Source organism: Salvia splendens, chromosome 14 (assembly GCF_004379255.2).
Source record: "Salvia splendens isolate huo1 chromosome 14, SspV2, whole genome shotgun sequence".
Classification (NCBI taxonomy): domain Eukaryota; kingdom Viridiplantae; phylum Streptophyta; class Magnoliopsida; order Lamiales; family Lamiaceae; genus Salvia; species Salvia splendens.
In genome coordinates, this window is record NC_056045.1 from 30,878,937 (window position 1) to 30,897,799 (window position 18,863).

At 36.4% G+C, this 18,863-nt stretch overlaps 3 protein-coding genes across 4 annotated transcripts; 2 read left to right on the forward strand and 1 right to left on the reverse strand.

Annotated features, from left to right (window-relative positions):
- The first annotated feature begins 1,325 nt into the window (after positions 1 to 1,325).
- LOC121763438 lies at positions 1,326 to 4,160 on the forward strand. The gene is made up of 7 exons (XM_042159448.1): positions 1,326 to 1,689; positions 1,772 to 1,858; positions 2,136 to 2,414; positions 2,720 to 2,890; positions 3,110 to 3,163; positions 3,261 to 3,407; positions 3,524 to 4,160. The coding sequence occupies exons 1-7, from the start codon at positions 1,474 to 1,476 to the stop codon at positions 3,899 to 3,901; spliced, it is 1,332 nt and encodes a 443-aa protein (XP_042015382.1). The 5' UTR covers positions 1,326 to 1,473; the 3' UTR covers positions 3,902 to 4,160.
- A 5,192-nt stretch (positions 4,161 to 9,352) lies between these two features.
- Positions 9,353 to 11,881, forward strand: LOC121765082 (ammonium transporter 1 member 2-like). Its single transcript, XM_042161128.1, has 2 exons — positions 9,353 to 9,839; positions 10,636 to 11,881. Exons 1-2 carry the CDS (start codon positions 9,404 to 9,406, stop codon positions 11,706 to 11,708), a joined length of 1,509 nt encoding a protein of 502 aa, XP_042017062.1. The 5' UTR covers positions 9,353 to 9,403; the 3' UTR covers positions 11,709 to 11,881.
- Positions 11,882 to 14,453: 2,572 nt separating this feature from the next.
- On the reverse strand, positions 14,454 to 18,509 carry LOC121765081. Of its 2 annotated transcripts, none has more exons than XM_042161126.1 (5): positions 18,317 to 18,509; positions 17,134 to 17,785; positions 15,664 to 17,034; positions 15,388 to 15,502; positions 14,454 to 15,032 (listed from the first exon to the last, which is right to left on the reverse strand). In XM_042161126.1, exons 2-5 carry the CDS (start codon positions 17,767 to 17,769, stop codon positions 14,797 to 14,799), a joined length of 2,358 nt encoding a protein of 785 aa, XP_042017060.1. In that variant the 5' UTR covers positions 17,770 to 17,785; positions 18,317 to 18,509; the 3' UTR covers positions 14,454 to 14,796. The 2 variants fall into 2 exon arrangements, with proteins under 2 accessions (XP_042017060.1, XP_042017061.1); XM_042161127.1 differs by having other exon boundaries at positions 17,134 to 18,165.
- Between the last annotated feature and the right edge of the window lie 354 nt (positions 18,510 to 18,863).

Sequence of the window (18,863 nt, forward strand, 5' to 3'; positions counted from 1 at the left end):
TTTTTTAAAGGAGTTGGGGCTGATTTTTGTTTTAAAGCAATTGGGCCAATCTTAATTATTTGTTTTGGGCCCAGAAGGGTTGGGCTGATACCCTTTTGAATTAATTAAGAGTATTGATTATAATTATTTCAATTCCGTGGATTTAAAAACGAAATGAAAAAATTTTAATAGTATTATTCAATTTTCCCGTATTTGTCTCGTAAATTAAATTCTGTATGTTGCTACGATTGTAAATTAAATTATATAATTGTTATTAGTGATGTGGATAGGTAGTGTGAAGGCTATGTGAGGGCTATTTGATGTCCAGTTGATGTGGCAAGCTGATGTGGCAGGAGAATTGTAGTGCTGATGATGTGGCAGTGTGAAGGCTATTTGACGTCCTAAGCTATTGGAGATGCTCTAAAGTGAACGAGCAAACAGATATATGATAGGTTTTTTTACTCTCATTAGGTAAAAATTATAATTTCACAAACTCCGGCTTTAAAATTTCCAGAACTATATATGTATAATCTTGGAAATATATGAATGTGTATATTTTTTGGGTTATAATAACATTAAATATATGTGTTGATTTGACCATTAAAATGTAATTAACATCACGACGTGAACTAATTTTGAAACCGAAATATATCATACCACACTCGACATCTTGTTTTCGTAGAGTAAAAGATTAGAACGATGGTAAATTAATTTATGAATTTTATAACGTATAAGGTAGGTTTACTTTAAGTAAGTTGTCAATATAATATACATATATAAATCACAATGAGCTGGAAAAAAGGCTTGCCCTCCTTTTTGTTTTCTTTTTAATTGAGAAACACACCAATCTCCTTGTACTAAACTAACTTTACTAGATCCAAGAATTATTGACTTTCAATATCTTTTGTTATATTTTTCTTCAAGAAAAAAAAATGTTACATAACTCATGTTCCTTAATCATATAATTCAAGATTAATTAATTAGTAGAAATGAAAGAGACTGGCTAACCAAATAAAAGGCAAAACACAAAGTAATATTTATGTCACCATTTTAAGCCTAAAAAATACAAGCATAAATATATGTACTACATGTTATCACAGATTCACATGCATTGAATTAATATATTTAGGGGGAAATTAATTAAAGAAACCATTAATTAAAGAGTGACTGAGAAGAAAAGAAATTTGGAAGTGGTGTGTTTGGAGGAGAATTAAAGGAGAAGTTTGTGTTGGTGGCAGTAGACAGATGCTTTGCATTAAAAGATCTTTATATTTTATTACTTTAAAAGGTAGTTGTGAAATGATTTATTATAAATTTATGATGATTCAAGTTTATGCATTTGATACCTCTACTTTTTCCCTTCTGTTCCTCTCCTTTATTCAGCCTCATACCTCCAGTGTGTGTGTGTGTGTGAAAAATAAACAAATATTTCACTCATTCTTACATAAATCCCATGCATATGTTAGTGTTTTAGAAGAATGGTGTAACACCTTTATGTTACTGTGTGTGTTCGAAATGGGAATTGCTGCAAGAAGATTTTCAATAATTCTTCTTCTTTTCCCATTTTTTGTTGCAATTTTGTGCCAAGAATCATCAGCCATTTCCACTTCTTTCAATCATACAAAATACAAACAAATTAGCAGCTTGAGACTAGCCAGAATCCAGAGGCATTTAGACAAGATCAACAAACCTCCTGTCCTAACCATTCAGGTATACATTCATACACACACAAACTTACTATTTAATTAATTCTTAAAAAATTAATCTTGTATATATTGCTTGATTTCCTCAGAGCCCAGATGGAGATATCATAGATTGTGTACATAAAAAAAGACAACCAGCTCTAGACCATCCTCTTTTGAAACATCACAAAATCCAGGTATTACTCATCTTATTTACAAAAAAATATTTATTAATTTTTTTGTCTCCATCCACAACCAATAGTCATGCTTTTTTCAGTTTAAATTGTTCACAAAAATTAGTGACCTTCGACATTTGGTGAGTTTATATCTTAATGATGTCCGTTTCATTATTCAATAGTAGTACTTCAATCATTTTTACTCTTAGTTTCTCTCATATTTGATCAATTTCTCATTAAAACACACACCAATTACTATTAATTTACTAATGTTGATATATTTTAAAATTTTAATTAGAGGGTTCCATCAAGAATGCCCAAAGAAGTGGAAATGGAAAAATCAAATGGGAGCACTAGTGTTGATGGATTTAGAGGAGTGTGGCAAATGTGGCATCAAAAGGGGCAGCTTTGCCCAAAAGGGACAGTTCCAGTTAGGCGTAGCTCAATGCAAGATGTGTTGAGGGCTAAGTCTTTGTACGATTTCGGCAAGAAATCAGCTCAATTCTTGCCTCTCGCCGCCGCAACCACCACCGGAGGTGGTGCCGCCGTGCCAAATATTGCGGGCAATGGGCATGAGGTATGTTTTGAGTTCTTGTATATATGCACCGATCGATAAACAATCACGTGTTAATGTGTGTTTGTCTCTTGGTACTCGTAAATCAACGACGAGCATGTGCTAGTAATTCTGTTTTATCGAACACTTTGGTTTTTTAGTGAGTATTTCAGTGCTTGTTAAACACTGTTTTTTATGTCTAACTAGTTTCCTGGCTCGAGCAAAAAAATTGAATAATATAATGAATTGAAATACAACTCAATAAAATAGCTAGATTGTGAATTTTATATGCTTTAGTTTAACTTTTTGGTATGAATAATTATGTGAAGCATGCAATCGCATATACGACTTCGTTAGACGCGATATATGGGGCAAAAGCGACAATCAACGTGTGGGACCCATCGGTTGAGCGATCGAGCGAGTTCAGCCTATCTCAGATTTGGGTTCTTTCCGGCTCCTTCGACGGCTCAGACCTCAACAGCATTGAAGCTGGCTGGCAGGTATGTCGATTGTTCTGACTCATCTCACGAGTTTCGTTTCTTTGATTCGCTATTTCTTATAGTCTAATGAGAAAAAACATATGAGCTGGCCTATACCTTCAAAAAGTTTAATACTACGAATATTAATATTATCATGCAGCATTTTGTGATTAGTAATGAAAATTTATTTGAGTTAATATCATTATTAGAATTTTGAAAATTGATGATTGTACTAGTCAGGTTAGTCCGGAGATGTACGGAGATAGTAGACCAAGATTATTCACTTATTGGACGGTAAGTTTTATTTACTGGTTGGAAATTAAATTGAACAACCCCTAATTTAAATATATTTTACTTATATTTATACATAAATTAATTTATAATTATGCAGAGCGATGCATATGAAGCAACAGGATGCTATAATCTTTTATGCTCGGGATTTGTCCAAACGAACAGCCGAATAGCCATCGGAGCGGCCATTTCTCCGGTGTCTTCCGTCGCCGGAGATCAATTCGACATCACCATCCTCATTTGGAAGGTTACATAAACATCTCCTACTTAATTCATCTATAACGTTATATGATGCATATATAAATTACGAAAAAACAGACTTCATCGAATTGTTTATTTAATATTGGAATTTTAAATTAATAGGATCCAAAGTCGGGAAATTGGTGGCTGGGCTTTGGTGACCACACATTGGTGGGCTATTGGCCCGCGGAGCTCTTCACCCACTTATCGGATCGGGCCACGATGGTCGAATGGGGCGGCGAGGTCGTCAACTCTCGGCCCGATAACCAACACACCTCCACTCAAATGGGCTCGGGCCGGTTCGCCCAAGAGGGCTTCGGCAAAGCCAGTTATTTCAGAAATTTAGAGATCGTGGATTCGGACAACAGCCTGATCTCGGCCCGAGACATCACAACCTTAGCTGAGAACAATAATTGCTACAACATTAAGAATTCTTATAATGATCGATGGGGCACTCATTTTTACTATGGTGGGCCCGGAAGAAATCCATTGTGTCCATAATTTTACAATAATTTGAGGCTAAAAGAAGAAAAAAAAAACAGCCTTCATGAAATATTTTTAGATGAATATAATTATTTTTTTGTTCTATGAAGAATGTAGATTGCCATTGTGATCATCTACCAATGTTATTCTTTCTTCGAAATTTGAATATATGTGGGAGCTTGAAATTACAAGCATAACATGTATCATTGTCTAGAAAATAAGACACTTCGATAGTTCGGGTCTGTTTTGTAAGTTACTTCATTTATCCCCCATTCAAAATGACACATTTTCTTTTTGGGGTGTTTAATAGGGTTTGAGATCTTATCAAACGCAGGTCAGAGCACTTGAACGAGAACGAGAATTAAGAGTTTAAAGGAGAAACATCAATCCATCTCCACTTAATACACTAAACAACAATACAAAAAGTCTCATGCCGAAAAAGAAATACTTCACTTTGAATTAGACAAAAGCAATATATCACACAAATTTGATTCCCATATAAAAAAATCTGAGCCTAGCTAGTTTACATTTGGAAACAAAAAAATTATTAGGTACTGTACTACTTAATTTGTCAATATTAAAAATATATTCTATTCATAAAAAAAAAGACAAATATTAGTCCAGAAAGTGATATAATTAGCCGTATATTTAATATAGCTTTACCTACATTTTTTTACATTTAGTTGCATATGTTTATTCAAAACTTGTTGTATCCTCTTGTAGCATCAAACTAAAATTAATTTAATTAATATCAAGAATCTTTATGTCATTGAGATTCCCTACAACAAAGTCTTCTATATATTAGTAATTGGTTTCTTCTGAGATTTTCTACCTATCATTTTCATAAAGGAAAAATAGAAATATAGACTAGATATATTAAAGAGTTTATTGACTTACCCTTTGGTGGAAGTGACCACTTCTCTTTCTGAGAGGACATTTACTAATTGTGATTTAGCCTCTTTAATTCAATATATGATTACATCATCACCGTTTAATATAATCGTGATTAGCACTAATTAGGAAATGGATCCGACAAATGCGCCACGGGGAAACATAATTTTCATTTTTGTTGTTGTTTTAATTACAATTAATATATGATAGTTCGAAGTTTATTATATTTTTGTGGATTATAAATTTTTTCATAAAAAGTAAAGGGCCTAGAATTGTTTGGTCAATGGAGTACATTTTATATTAGTGGAATTTGTTGAATTTCTCTTAAAATAAGTAGCTTCGAGAAAACCAAATAATATTAGTGATTGTGGCGCAGCAACAACGTGGTTGATACCCAACCTCTAATTAGTTACAAGACCCAAATTAAAATTAATGAAATATGAGAAGGGGAGCGTTATTCTCCTTTTCACATCTTAGATCATTTTTCCTTCTTAATATTACGCATTAGATCTAAGGCATCAACGGATCAGATTGATTCTATAAAACTGGTTCCGTGTTGCATTATAGAAGGTGGTTGTATGCATTACAGGGTTATTATTGACATTTGACGGAAAAGTAACTGCCACATTTTAGTATCTGCGAATAATGCACCACATGGTCACGAGTAATGCATATAATTGACTATATAATGCACAATATGTGAACTGCAATGCATACGAATAAGATGTACCATGTTATGATGTTTGGACACACGTTTCTTGTTTCCCCTAAGGGTTTAATAAGCTTAGGGGCTAGGGTATAGTACGTAGACACGTATGTAATCTTCACATGGTAACGAGTAATGGATATAATTGGCTATATAATGCACAATTTGTGAACTGCAATGCGTACGAACAAGATGTGCTGTGTTATGATGTTTGACACACGTTTCTTGTTTCCCCTAAGGGTTTAATAAGCTTAGGGGCTAGGGTATAGTACGTACGCATTAATAACAAATTATAAAACGATACGAATAATTCACCAAATTGTCACGAGTAATGGATGTTATTAACTATATAATGCACAATATGTGAACTGCAATGCATACGAATAAGATGTATCATGTTATGATGTTTGACACACGTTTCTTGTTTCCCCTAAGGGTTTAATAAGCTTAGGGGCTAGGGTATAGTACGTAGACATTACTAACAAATTGTTGTTATTGGAATATATGTATGTGCATTATTTGGTTTAGGTAGTGCATTATGTAGTTGTTAATTGTCATTATCTCAGTATATTATGCATTATTAGAGGTATTGTGTATATGGGTTAATCAACGGATTGAAGATTACATACGTGCATTTAGTAATGTCTACGTACTATACCATAGCCCCTAAGCTTATTAAACCCTTAGGGGAAACAAGAAACGTGTGTCAAACATCATAACATGGTACATCTTATTCGTATGCATTGCAGTTCACATATTGTGCATTATATAGTTAATAACATCCATTACTCGTGACAATTTGGTGAATTATTCGTATCGTTTTATAATTTGTTATTAATGCGTACGTACTATACCCTAGCCCCTAAGCTTATTAAACCCTTAGGGGAAACAAGAAACGTGTGTCAAACATCATAACACAACACATCTTGTTCGTATGCATTGCAGTTCACAAATTGTGCATTATATAGTCAATTATATCCATTACTCGTTACCATGTGAAGATTACATACGTGTCTACGTACTATACCCTAGCCCCTAAGCTTATTAAACCCTTAGGGGAAACAAGAAACGTGTGTCCAAACATCATAACATGGTACATCTTATTCGTATGCATTGCAGTTCACATATTGTGCATTATATAGTCAATTATATGCATTACTCGTGACCATGTGGTGCATTATTCGTAGCGGTTTCCAGCCATTATTAGATTACTATTGTACCCTCATAATGCACAAAATATGACAAATAATGCAACACGGGATTAATTACCCAATGTTGATCTTGACCGTCCATTTCTCTAATCTAATGGCTGATATTAAGAAGGAAAAAGGAGGAAATATAAGAAAAGGAAATGAATACGAGAAGATATGTAACTTTTAATTATATAGTTGAAGAGTTGGTTAAACATCAAGCAGTTAATCAAATGACGTGATTAAAATATTTTTAACTCGAGTGGTTAGTGGTTAATTAATAATAATTTAATAGTAGTAAGTAACCATCAATTTATTAATTTCATAAGAAGTCAGTAATTTATTTATTTCAATCTGTAACTTATCAGTCTCTTTCATGACAGTTGTATGACAATTTTTTTTACAGAGAAGAATCTAATTGAATCTTCTTTGCTGTTCTTTTTTGGATTGGAGGAGAATATAATACTCACAAAATGGAGAAATATTTGATCACCTTTAAATTGAGCTACAAAATTAAGTTAATTCGGTATTGACGATCGAGTTTCTTGAATTGTCTTTGTTCCAATGTAATTATCAGGTAATAATCTCATAAATCATTATATATGTATATATCTACGATTAACATGGTATCACTATTCCACAATTATAATATTACATTCATAACTTTTAAATAAATTTATATAATTATATCAACATAATTATAAATATAATCTAGCTATAAGTTATTTAGTGAAAAACGATGACGGTAATTGTAGATTCCGTCAATGAAAATTACAAATAAACTCTTATAGAAGGAGGAATGAAAATTACAAATAAACTCATATAGAATGAGGAAATTACAGCTAATGTCAAGAGAACTCGAATTCGACACCTTATACAATAATGTTTAAGCTACTTGTCACTAGGACAAATGTTCTGGACTTGTAGATTCCGTCAATGAAAGAGTGATTAGATTGCTAAGTCAAATCTTATGTGGCGACCAATCATGTTTATTCACAATTTTTTAAAATAATCATAATCAATTCGACTAAAAAAGTCATACTAGTATTATGTGTTAATAAATAAAAAAAATCCTTAATTCATAATATATAAATAAATAAAAAATTTGCATCTCTGACTCTGGCGGTTTGAAAATTTCACGATGGTCTCAACTAACAGTTTAACATAAACTGCAACCAATCGAAAATCAAAATCAAAATCCGAAGAAAAAAGAAAAACATTAAGACTATATTGTGGTGCAGAATATTCGAACTATATGTTTTCTATTGTACTAATTAAAAAAAGTTCATACGAATCACTCATAATAAGGCATAAAGACGAAATAGAATTTGAAAATAAATGGAAATTGGAAGTATCGACAAATGTCTAATTAAAGAAGTGAAGAATTATAGTAGATGAGTAAATTAAAGTGACACAATTTGGAGTTTATGATTTTGGAACAATATATCATTTGAACTATCACTTATTGGGACCATTTAATTAATACTATTTGATGTCTTACTCGAATTTCATTTTCAACTTTTTAGTATCTCTCTCTTTTCATTTGGACTGTTTCCTATATTTTAATGTCCCATTTGTATACTACAGTACTTTCTTTTGTTTTAGTATTTTTTTTCTTTTTCATATTTATGTTTTTATTTTATTTTATAATTATAAATTAGGGTTCAGTATGCTCAATTAGGATACATAATTACCTTTCAGCATTTGTTTTAAAATGTTCAAATTAAGTAAAACAATAGAAATCATATTTTATCTTTATAAGAAGCGGAGATCATCATTTACAGCCGCTTCCACTTAGATCTTTTTGTAGATAAAATATGTTCACAATAAACAATGATTGATGCATATGGAATATTCATAGACTAAAATTATTTAAATCAACCCTTCGTCGCTCGCATCATCCTACTTTACTTGTACTTTTGTAAACTATTAATCTCTTCATATTTCAATAATTGTCTTACTATTTAGCAGTTTTAATTTTAAAAATGTGAAAAAGTACCCCCTTGGTCACAAAAAAAATAGTCATACGTGGATGACACAAGTTTTAATGAGAAATAGGTAAAATAAGAAAGAAGAAATTAAAATAGATAAAAATGGGTAATGTATGAGAGAGGATAAAAAGAGGGTAAAGTACCAAAGCGAAACTTTCCATTTTCTAAAAACAAGAATATTTTTATGTGCATCCTAAAATATCTAAATGAGACTATTTTTCATGGACGAAGTATTTACTTTTCAATCCGTTTGAAAATACATGTCTTACTGAATTTTTATTATAAAAAATAGTAGTAATATATAAAAGTAAATTTTATATTTTATTAATTTTGTTTCACTCACTTTTTTATATTATTTCTTAAAATTTGAGGCAGTAAAAGTGTGACAAAAATGAATGCACAAAGTGACAAAATATGATATTTAATGATGAATCTAAAAATACACAAAATTCTTAACAATGGTCAAGTAGTATGAGACTCGTGTATCCTTGACCACATAGTCTGGTGATTGATCTCTACTTTTCGATATGGAGCAATTTTAAATCTTTGAACCAACTGTCCTACCCATCGAGATGTCTACAAATCAGCACAAGAAATAGTCCTTGGATCCGAATATACAAAAATCATAACTCAAGCAAGTACAAAAACACCTTAATTAAAACACAAAATCATAAATCCAAACATACTCAACTCTATAAAATCCAATCCCAAACAACAAACTTCCCACTTCCACTTTACAACCATGGCCGACTCCCTAAGCTGCACCGCCGCAGACCTCCTCCCCCTCCTCGGCGGCGCCCCCAACGCCACCGCGGCCGCCACCTTCCTATGCAGCCGCTTCGACGCCGTCTCCACAAGGCTCGCCGACGCCACCCTCGCCATCGACAACACGTACCTCCTCTTCTCAGCCTACCTCGTCTTCGCCATGCAGCTCGGCTTCGCGATGCTCTGCGCTGGCTCCGTCCGCGCCAAGAACACCATGAACATCATGCTCACCAACGTCCTCGACGCCGCCGCCGGCGGCCTCAGCTACTACCTCTTCGGCTACGCCTTCGCCTTCGGCAGCCCCTCCAACGGCTTCATCGGCAAGCACTTCTTCGGCCTCAAGGAGTTCCCTTCTCCCACCGCCGATTACAGCCTTTTTCTCTATCAATGGGCTTTCGCCATTGCCGCCGCCGGTGAGCTTTTTTTTCTTTTTTTTCTTGACGTCAAGCGGTGATAAAATGAAAATTAAATCCAATATAATTTTTAGTTGCAATTTTAATTTGAGTGGATTTCAGGGGCTGATGCAAAAAAAAAATTATGGGACATGATTTTCAAAATTTTGAGTTTGAGATTTCCAATATTATTTTCTTACTACTATTTCATCGGATGATGGATTCACAAAAACTTTTCAATAATTTGACAATTTTAAAAGAGAATTTACAAGAGATAATTGGTCTATGTGAGGCTTAATTAAGCCCTCCCGGCCCTTACTAGTGTTTACAAGTAGTGATGGATTTGAATTTCAAAACTTTTTTAAGATATTAACCATTCTATTACTAGACATATATTTAGTACATGTGTATCATATAAGTATTTATTGAGTTTATGTGTTCCTAAAAAGTAGTTATGAAGAGTCTCACATTAATGAAGTTGTAATATGTGTAAGTTTGGCGGTTGCATGTGCATATTTAGGTGGAAACAAACATTTATAGTAGAAATTTTTTTTGTTGTTGCATATAACATCTAATTTTGCATATGTACCAAGTCATCATCTTTGAAATTTCTGATTTTGGATATCGAAAATTCTAATTTTGCATATTTGTATTTGAATATTGTAAAATAGACCGGAAATAGCGAAATAAAAGATTTAAGGGACTTTTAGAATCTGTGAAAATTATAATTTGGGCGTTTGAATTTATTACTACCATATATGTAGTGGTTAGTTTGTCGATTCTTAATTTTTTATGATTTACATTTTGTTGTGATTAGGTATTACTAGTGGCTCAATTGCAGAGAGGACTCAATTTGTGGCATACTTAATTTACTCTTCTTTCCTGACCGGTTTTGTCTACCCGGTTGTTTCGCATTGGTTTTGGTCCGGTGACGGATGGGCCGGGGCTGCGAAGACCGGAGGCAGCCTTCTCTTTGGCTCGGGAGCCATTGATTTTGCCGGTTCAGGGGTGGTCCACATGGTTGGTGGCATTGCCGGTTTGTGGGGAGCCCTCATAGAAGGTCCAAGAATCGGCCGGTTCGAAAGAACCGGCCGGTCCGTTGCGTTACGTGGCCATAGCTCCTCACTAGTGGTGCTAGGCACCTTCTTGTTATGGTTCGGGTGGTACGGGTTCAACCCCGGTTCGTTTCTGACCATCTTCAAGTCGTACAACGACACAAACAGGTCCTATTACGGTCAATGGAGCGCGGTCGGGAGGACAGCTGTCACGACGACACTGGCCGGGAGCACGGCCGCCCTCACTACCCTGTTTAGCAAGAGGCTCTTGGTGGGGCATTGGAATGTGATTGATGTGTGCAATGGCCTTTTGGGTGGATTCGCCGCGATCACCTCGGGTTGCTCGGTGGTCGAGCCGTGGGCCGCGATCATCTGCGGGTTCGTCGCGTCCTGGGTCTTGATCGGGTTCAACAAGTTGGCCGAGAAGTTGAAGTACGACGACCCTCTCGAGGCGGCCCAGTTGCACGGGGGATGTGGCGCGTGGGGTCTACTGTTCACTGGATTATTTGCCAAGAAAATTTACGTTAACGAAGTTTATTCGGGTCATCCCGGTAGGCCGTACGGGCTACTTATGGGTGGTGGTGGGAGGCTCTTGGGTGCCCAAATTGTGCAAATCTTGGTGATTATTGGATGGGTGACAGCCACAATGGCACCACTTTTCTTGGGACTTCACAAGTTGAAGTTGCTTAGGGTTTCAAGAGAGGATGAGATGGCTGGGATGGATATGACTAGGCATGGTGGCATGGCTTATATATACCATGATGAAGATGATGGTTCTAATTTACCACAATTCAATATGAGTAGGGTAGAGCCAGGAGATACTCCTACATCCTAAGATTTCTTCAGATAAAACAAACATTAATTATTTCTATGAATGCTAGGTAGGAAGTCACATAATTGTTGTAAGAAAATTGCAATGAACTTTGTTTAACCTTCGTGTAGTATGGGTAATTATATTCTCTTGTGCAAGTCCCTATGTTGTTTTGACAAAGGAATGTGCTTTATATATATGAATGTTAAAACTTGTGTAAATAGCTATATGGTGCTTAATATATTCATTATGGTGTTTGTATATAGAGTTTGTATTAAGAGTGGAAATCCAAAATGTTACACACTAAAAGTAAATAGTAAAAAGTATCTACATTTACTATTTAATTATCCCGTATTTCACAATTAAAAATGCTCTTGATTTTGGTATTTCAATTGAAGGACAACGTGAACCATTGGGCGTGATCATTGTGTTTGACTCAATATATATAACTCAATAGCCCTTTCTTGGAAGAAAAAACCCAATACCATCAAATCAAACACTCTATGAAATTTCAAGATTTTTAGTGGATGAGATAAATTTTAAGCCCCAATAACATTTTGTTATTTTTGTAATTCATTCGTTTTTAAAACTTTTTTCCCCCTTTTTATGTGGCTAGTTGTCACTTTTTTTTTGTTTGATTATTTGCCGTAGAAATTGAAAATAAATGTGAGCCATTGGCTATACAACTTGCTTGTCTACACTGAATTGTTTGTTAGTGAATGATGAAAATTTTGGTCTTATTTGCATAATCTTTTATTTATCACTAGAGGATTTTGCTCCCTTCGAACAAATACTAATAAATGGAAAGAAAATACTCCCTCCGTCCCCTAATAGGAGTCGCTCTTTGACCGGGCACAAGTTTTAAAAAATGTAGAGAAAAGTTTGTTGAAAAAATTAGTGGAATGTGGAACCCACATTTTTATATTGGTTTTATAATAAAATGTGAGTGGTGTGAGTTAGTGGAATGTGGGGCCTACTACTATTTATGGTAAAAATGAAGAGTGACTCATAATGGGGACGGTCCAAATGGAAATCAGAAACTCTTATTCGAGGACGGAGGGAGTACTATAAATGAAGCAAAAAAATTGATGTTAAATTTACAAGTCATGTGACCCCATCCCTACTCTTTTGGTAGTTATTGCATTATTGCAACGTGTCTTCGATACTTTTTTTTAATCAATAGTAGTACAAGAGAAAATCCATCACGTCAATTACAGCACGACCACTCATCAATATGTTGATTTATAAGATCATCCAAAACAATTGGAATCATAACATGACATTTACCATCTGGCCTTCTATCGACAAATCATTTGATGGCCTAAAACAGTGTGCTTATTAATTAGGACCACTAATGTCTTTATCAGTTTTCGATTATTTAATATTAATATCTACCATGAGATTATTTGAAATTACATTGGCTTAAGAGTGCCCAATATTAATTTTGGCAGGTACTATAAACTAAAACTCACTCATAATTCAAGAATAATCAAATTAACAGTTATAAAATCGAGATATAGATATCAATAACATAAGTTCAATAGTTCTACACCTAATACAACTATTAGATACTCCCTTCGTCTTGGAATAATATACCAACACGGATTTTGCAAAACTATTTTATTTTGAAAAATTATGTAAAAAAAACTATTGAAATATAAATCTACTTCTATAGTACTATATTAATTGTATGATAAAAATATGATTAAAAATTAATTAAAAAAGTAAGACATTTAATGACATACGACACCCAGTAAATAGTAATGTGCACTTACAAATGCAAATTACACCATGTAAACCATAATATAATAGCAATCTAATCTAGATGCAAATTGAAAATCACACACACATAAATTAGGGGGGTCGAAACGGGTAGCGGGTATTGGGTACCCGCACACCCGACCCGTTACCCGTTGGGTTTCGGGTACCCGCTACCCGACATAAGCGGGAATGGGTTCAGGTACGGGTATTGAGTTTCAGGTTTTTGCGGGTATCGGGTATACCCGATACCCGCTTATATACCCGTTTAAATATAAATATTGTATTAAATTTTTTTAATTAATATCCATTTAAGTCTTTTATCCATTACTGTAATTTTAATTAATACGACATGTTTTAGGATTAACTGTGAAGTCTTTTGTCCATTACCCTAAATTGTCTGCTCTTCACACCCGCGCCGCCACCCACCACCCGCACCCGCCGCCCGCCACCACCCACATCAGCCGCCGACCCCTGCCGTGAAGAAGGTAAGGGCTCAAGTCAATAACTTTCAGATTGCTGCCCCAATTCCTAAGAAACTGCGTTGGAAATTATTAAAACTGAAACAAGATTTTGTTCCGTGTTCACAAAATATTGCATACTCTTTCATGCAACCTCTTTATGCATTAAAATATAGATTTAGGTGGCAAGTATTTGGGGATGAGTTTTAGAATTATAACACGTAACCTAACAGGAGTTTTAAACGGGTCGGGTATGGGTACCCGTCTGTCGGGTACGGGATACCCATACCCGACAAGGCGGGCACCCGTCACTGTGCGGGTCGGGTAACGGGACAAAGATTTTGGCTACAAACAGGTACGGGTACCCGGTTCTCCGGGTACTGGTACCCGTTTCGACACCCCTAACATAAATGAATATTCTTGCACTGGATTTATAAAATAACTGCATTAAAAACTCTATATATAGAAAAGCCACCTAGAGAAAAGCCTCTACACCAAAACAATTATTGCAAACAAAAATTGCAGATTTAATAGCCCAAAACATGTAAAGGATCCTAAAATAGCATATGAAATAGAAAACTATACAAAACTTAATACAGAGATCGCCAACTGTTGGATGTGTGCCATGGTCAAAAACACCACTACAGGAGACACACACAGGCCATTTATAATCAAATATTTTCCACTTTTTTTTCTATATTCTTCCCACATCCCGAATCTTGCCCTCAACAAAAGCCTAGTAAGAAGATCCCCGATGTCAGGTTATAATCATACTATTCTACATTCACTCAGAATCTATACAAAATTACAATACTTCTTGCCCTGAATCAGCCAGCACGAGAGGCCGCAGTCATAGTCCTCCCGTTGCTCAAATTATTGGCCATCGTTCATGTTCAATCAAGGAATAACGATGCAGCTCTCTCCGGGGTTTCATCAGCTTCAGCAGCCTCAGCAATCCTGAGAGCCATCATTGCCTTGTAAGTAGCTAAGTCGGCGTTCTCCATAAGCATCTGGGCTCGTTGGCGCTTCTGACTAGCAAGATCCTCGTATTTGTTTGCAGCAGCTTTTGCTTCTTGCAACTTATGTACATTGTTTTTCTGCTGCAGAGCATCTTGTTCAGCTGCTATTGCTGTAAAATGAAATCCATCATCAATTTGATATCCATCAAAATATATAGCAGACGAAACGGTTAAAATCCAACTTCACGACTACTTTGAAGGAAAATTAGAAACGGCAAATCTCAATTCATTCCGAGATTATCAAAGTAGTACGTGCGAATACTGAAAGGGAGTAGTTAGGTTGTAGTATCACATAATTAGCGAAATGCTTGCTCCCAACTTGTTAAATTTGAGAGACATAGTCGTCTATTTCACAAAAACTACTCGTGTGTAGATATTGAAGGGGCATAGATAGGATCGTTCACAAAGTTCCAGTAAACAAAAAACTAGATTTGAAAAAAATGACAAAAACTCCAAGACAAGCACCTTTCAATATAGGCCGTTGTTTGCCTCTCCCACCCTGGCTTGCTTGCCTTTTAAATGATCGTTTCTTCCTTAAAACAGATTTTGGGATTACTTGACTTCTTCTAGGCTGGTAGAGCTGCCAATAAAGAATGGTTTTGTAATGTTAGGAAACAAACCTAAAAACGATATAACAATCAGAACGACTTACAGCTTAGAATATACACTACTATAGACATAAGACGAGTAGAGCACAGCTAACAAGCAAGATATGAAATCCAAAAAGACAGGGTGACGTACCTGGAAAACCCTTACTAAAGCCGATCGTTTCTGCTTCCTCTTTCTAGTCCAGTACTTATAGATAGCCTTGATGACTTCTTTTCTTTCCAGATGCATACAGAATTCATAGGATGCCTGCTCGTCTACATGCTCGTCTGGATTGGAGTGAAGATATTTTTCCAGAGCATCAATCACCAATTCAAAATTCTCAGACGTGATAAATTCTTGAGGCTCATTTCCCCCATAAAACTCGCTTTTGAGTTTTCCCAGCCATTCCTCATCCTCGGAGTCCATATCATAGTTGGCAGTATTCTTCATCAAAGCCCTAAATAGCTCATCATTTTTGAAAGTAATGTACGACTCTGGCCTCACAAAAGGGACGTACTGATCATTGAGAACGGCTACTTCTTGCACCCCAGGTATGGGAATTGCGGTAGTGGCTGCAGCGGACTGCATGTTCCGGTCAGAGCATTCCTTGTATAGTTCCTTGAAAACCAACCAATCTTGTTTATCAGGAAACTCGAGCTTGAAACTACTATCACCAGCCCATAATACAGCATGCGTGAAGCGGTTAGAAGAAGACGGCCTCATAGCCTTCTGTGCAACAAGACTGCATTGCTTCACTCCGTCCTTGGTAACAGAGAGTAGCCATTGTTTACAAGCGGATGTTTCTAGAGCAACAGTGGCACCTTCCACCCTATAGCACTTGTCAGTGTCGGTGATCAACAGGTTTGCTGAACAGCTGGTGGCGCATATATCCTGTGTTGCTGCCCTCGTAGCAGATTTCAGCTCTCTGATGTTTGTTGCCGATCTCCTCGTATCGGGACTTCTGTGTAGACGACTGCGAGATGCGGCAGGGAATTGGGAACTGTCATGTCTAATCCTGAAAAGCTCTGAAGCTAAAGCACCCTTACCCTTCTGAGATCGAAAAGCAGATGGCGGTCTACCTCTCTTACGCCTCAGAGAACTCCGCCTTTTCTGGATACTACGGCTGTTTCTCAACTGCAAATTTCGAAGACCAGATTTAGGAAATCCAACAGGAGACTGCCCCAACAGTTTCCCTCCCAGAGTATCATTATCAGATGCTGCCACGCTATGGTGAGATATTTCACTTTCTGTCGACATTTGAGATGCTTCATGAGCACATTCTTGGTCGTCTCTCAGAAGTTGAACCGAGGGTTGTTCAGCATCATCGGCTAAATCTATCACTTCCTCGTCATTCTCATATTGTCGGTCTAGCAGGCAATCTGATCCCACAGATCTAAGAAACATACTTGTTTGTATGTGCATAAAGAAAGGTGGGCTTGCAAAAATATTAACAGAAAACAATGGCATCGTAGATCCCCATCCAGTAACTATACAGACACAAGGTTTCTCAGCAGTAATAGGTTCCTGCAATATCGGTAGTTATAAATAAGAATAAAAAAATGAATTCTGCACACGTGCAACAATAATCTAGCAGCCCCCTGGATGAACAAGAGTAAAAAATACCTGGAGAAAAAGCATTCCACGTGAGGAATAGGCATCGCACATTGGTCTTGACAACATAAACGAGGACAACTGCCTCATTCCGACTCTGAACCTAGTCATATAGCTGAGCAGAGTGGTCAAGAAGCAAGTAACCCAGTAATAACAATCATAAGAAGACTCGTTCACAACAATAGCAAGTCTCCGAGTCCTATGAGAATACCATAAGCCTCCACAGTCACCATAGGATTCAGAAATTCTACATCGTTTCCTCCATTGTTTTCTCGCATACTTCTTTGCAAACCGTCCATCTTCAACAATTTCAGCAGTTGTCAACTCTGCCCTCTTTCTCTTTCTCAGGTACACAATCCCAAACCTCCTGTCCACATTTTTCTCCTTCATACCATCCGTTTCACGCTCTTCCATTTTAGGCTCTGTACTCACCTCAAGTAAGGCACCTGTTTCATCTTCCAGCCACAGCTCTCTGTGACGGCCACCACCATCAGCAGAGTGGTCTAGAAGCTCCGGGAACTTATTCTCCCCGTGAACTGCCCTCACGTCTTTCCCACCCTCATGAGGCTCTGTCCACAGCCTCCTCCCTGAACGCAGAACTCGTGTCCCAAACACCCTTGTGCTTCTTCTCATTCCCACTGAAGGCATCTGCTTGCGCTTATTCCTGCGAGGTGAAGCCCCAGAATCAATTTTCGTCTTGAGAATTAGATACTAACCGCCTACAAAGACCTTTCGTCTTCGCCCAACACAACGCACTGTGATTTCTCGCTTAAACCGACTAACCTCACATATCCCAACTCGTTCAAATTCAAGAAATATGAACTCACTAGCACTCAAATCTCTCTCCCAATCACTCCAAGAAGCAGAATCAGAACTGATTAGGTAGACCTCAGCTAATTTCACACTCTCAACAGCACAAAGTAGGATAATTGACAAATCCTTAAATTAAACTCGACATCCCAACTCAATTCGACACACAATTCAGTTCCCTTTAAGGATGCAACCAACCGCAAACCCCAAAAATGTTTCTCAAATAATTTCCGACTGTAAAAAAAAAGATTCACAAAAATTAACAAAAAAACAACGAGAACCGTGAAACAAATCCCCAACCCATCTCATAAAAAAACAAACTTTCACTCTCAATCGCAAGATCCCGTCAAATAGAAGCAGAAAAACACAAGAAACAAACAATTACCTGCCGCGAATTGATCAAATCATCCCCGTTCTTCGTCCGAGAAGAAACTTCCCTCGAATTTGTCGCGGTGGGATTCTCAATTTTAAGATGAATTATCCTCTGATTTAAATCTGTTGACGTAGAAGAAGAAGAAGAAGAAGGTGGCTGCGGATTGCAGATTCTAGGGTTTATGAGAAGGGAGCGAAAGAAGAGGGAGACTAATAACTGCTGCTACTGATCACGAGTAACGTGAACCGTTGGCTTAAAGAGATGGACCGCTCAGATTAAAGGGATGTGATGAATAGCTCGAGGAGGTGAGAGGGACCCATCACTTTCTCTCACTCTCTCGGTGAGAGGGAAACGATTCGAGAGATTTTTTCTTTTCCAAATTTGCAACTAAGTCCCTATATTTCGAAAGTATTGTATATTGCTGCGTTGGATACGTTTCGGATTTTGCTTACACACCCCTCTTTTCAATATAGATTATAGAGTGCGTGACAAGCTTTTCAACACATTTTATTTTTTCACCACGACAAAATTGAACCGTTACAATTTAAAAATATAGAAA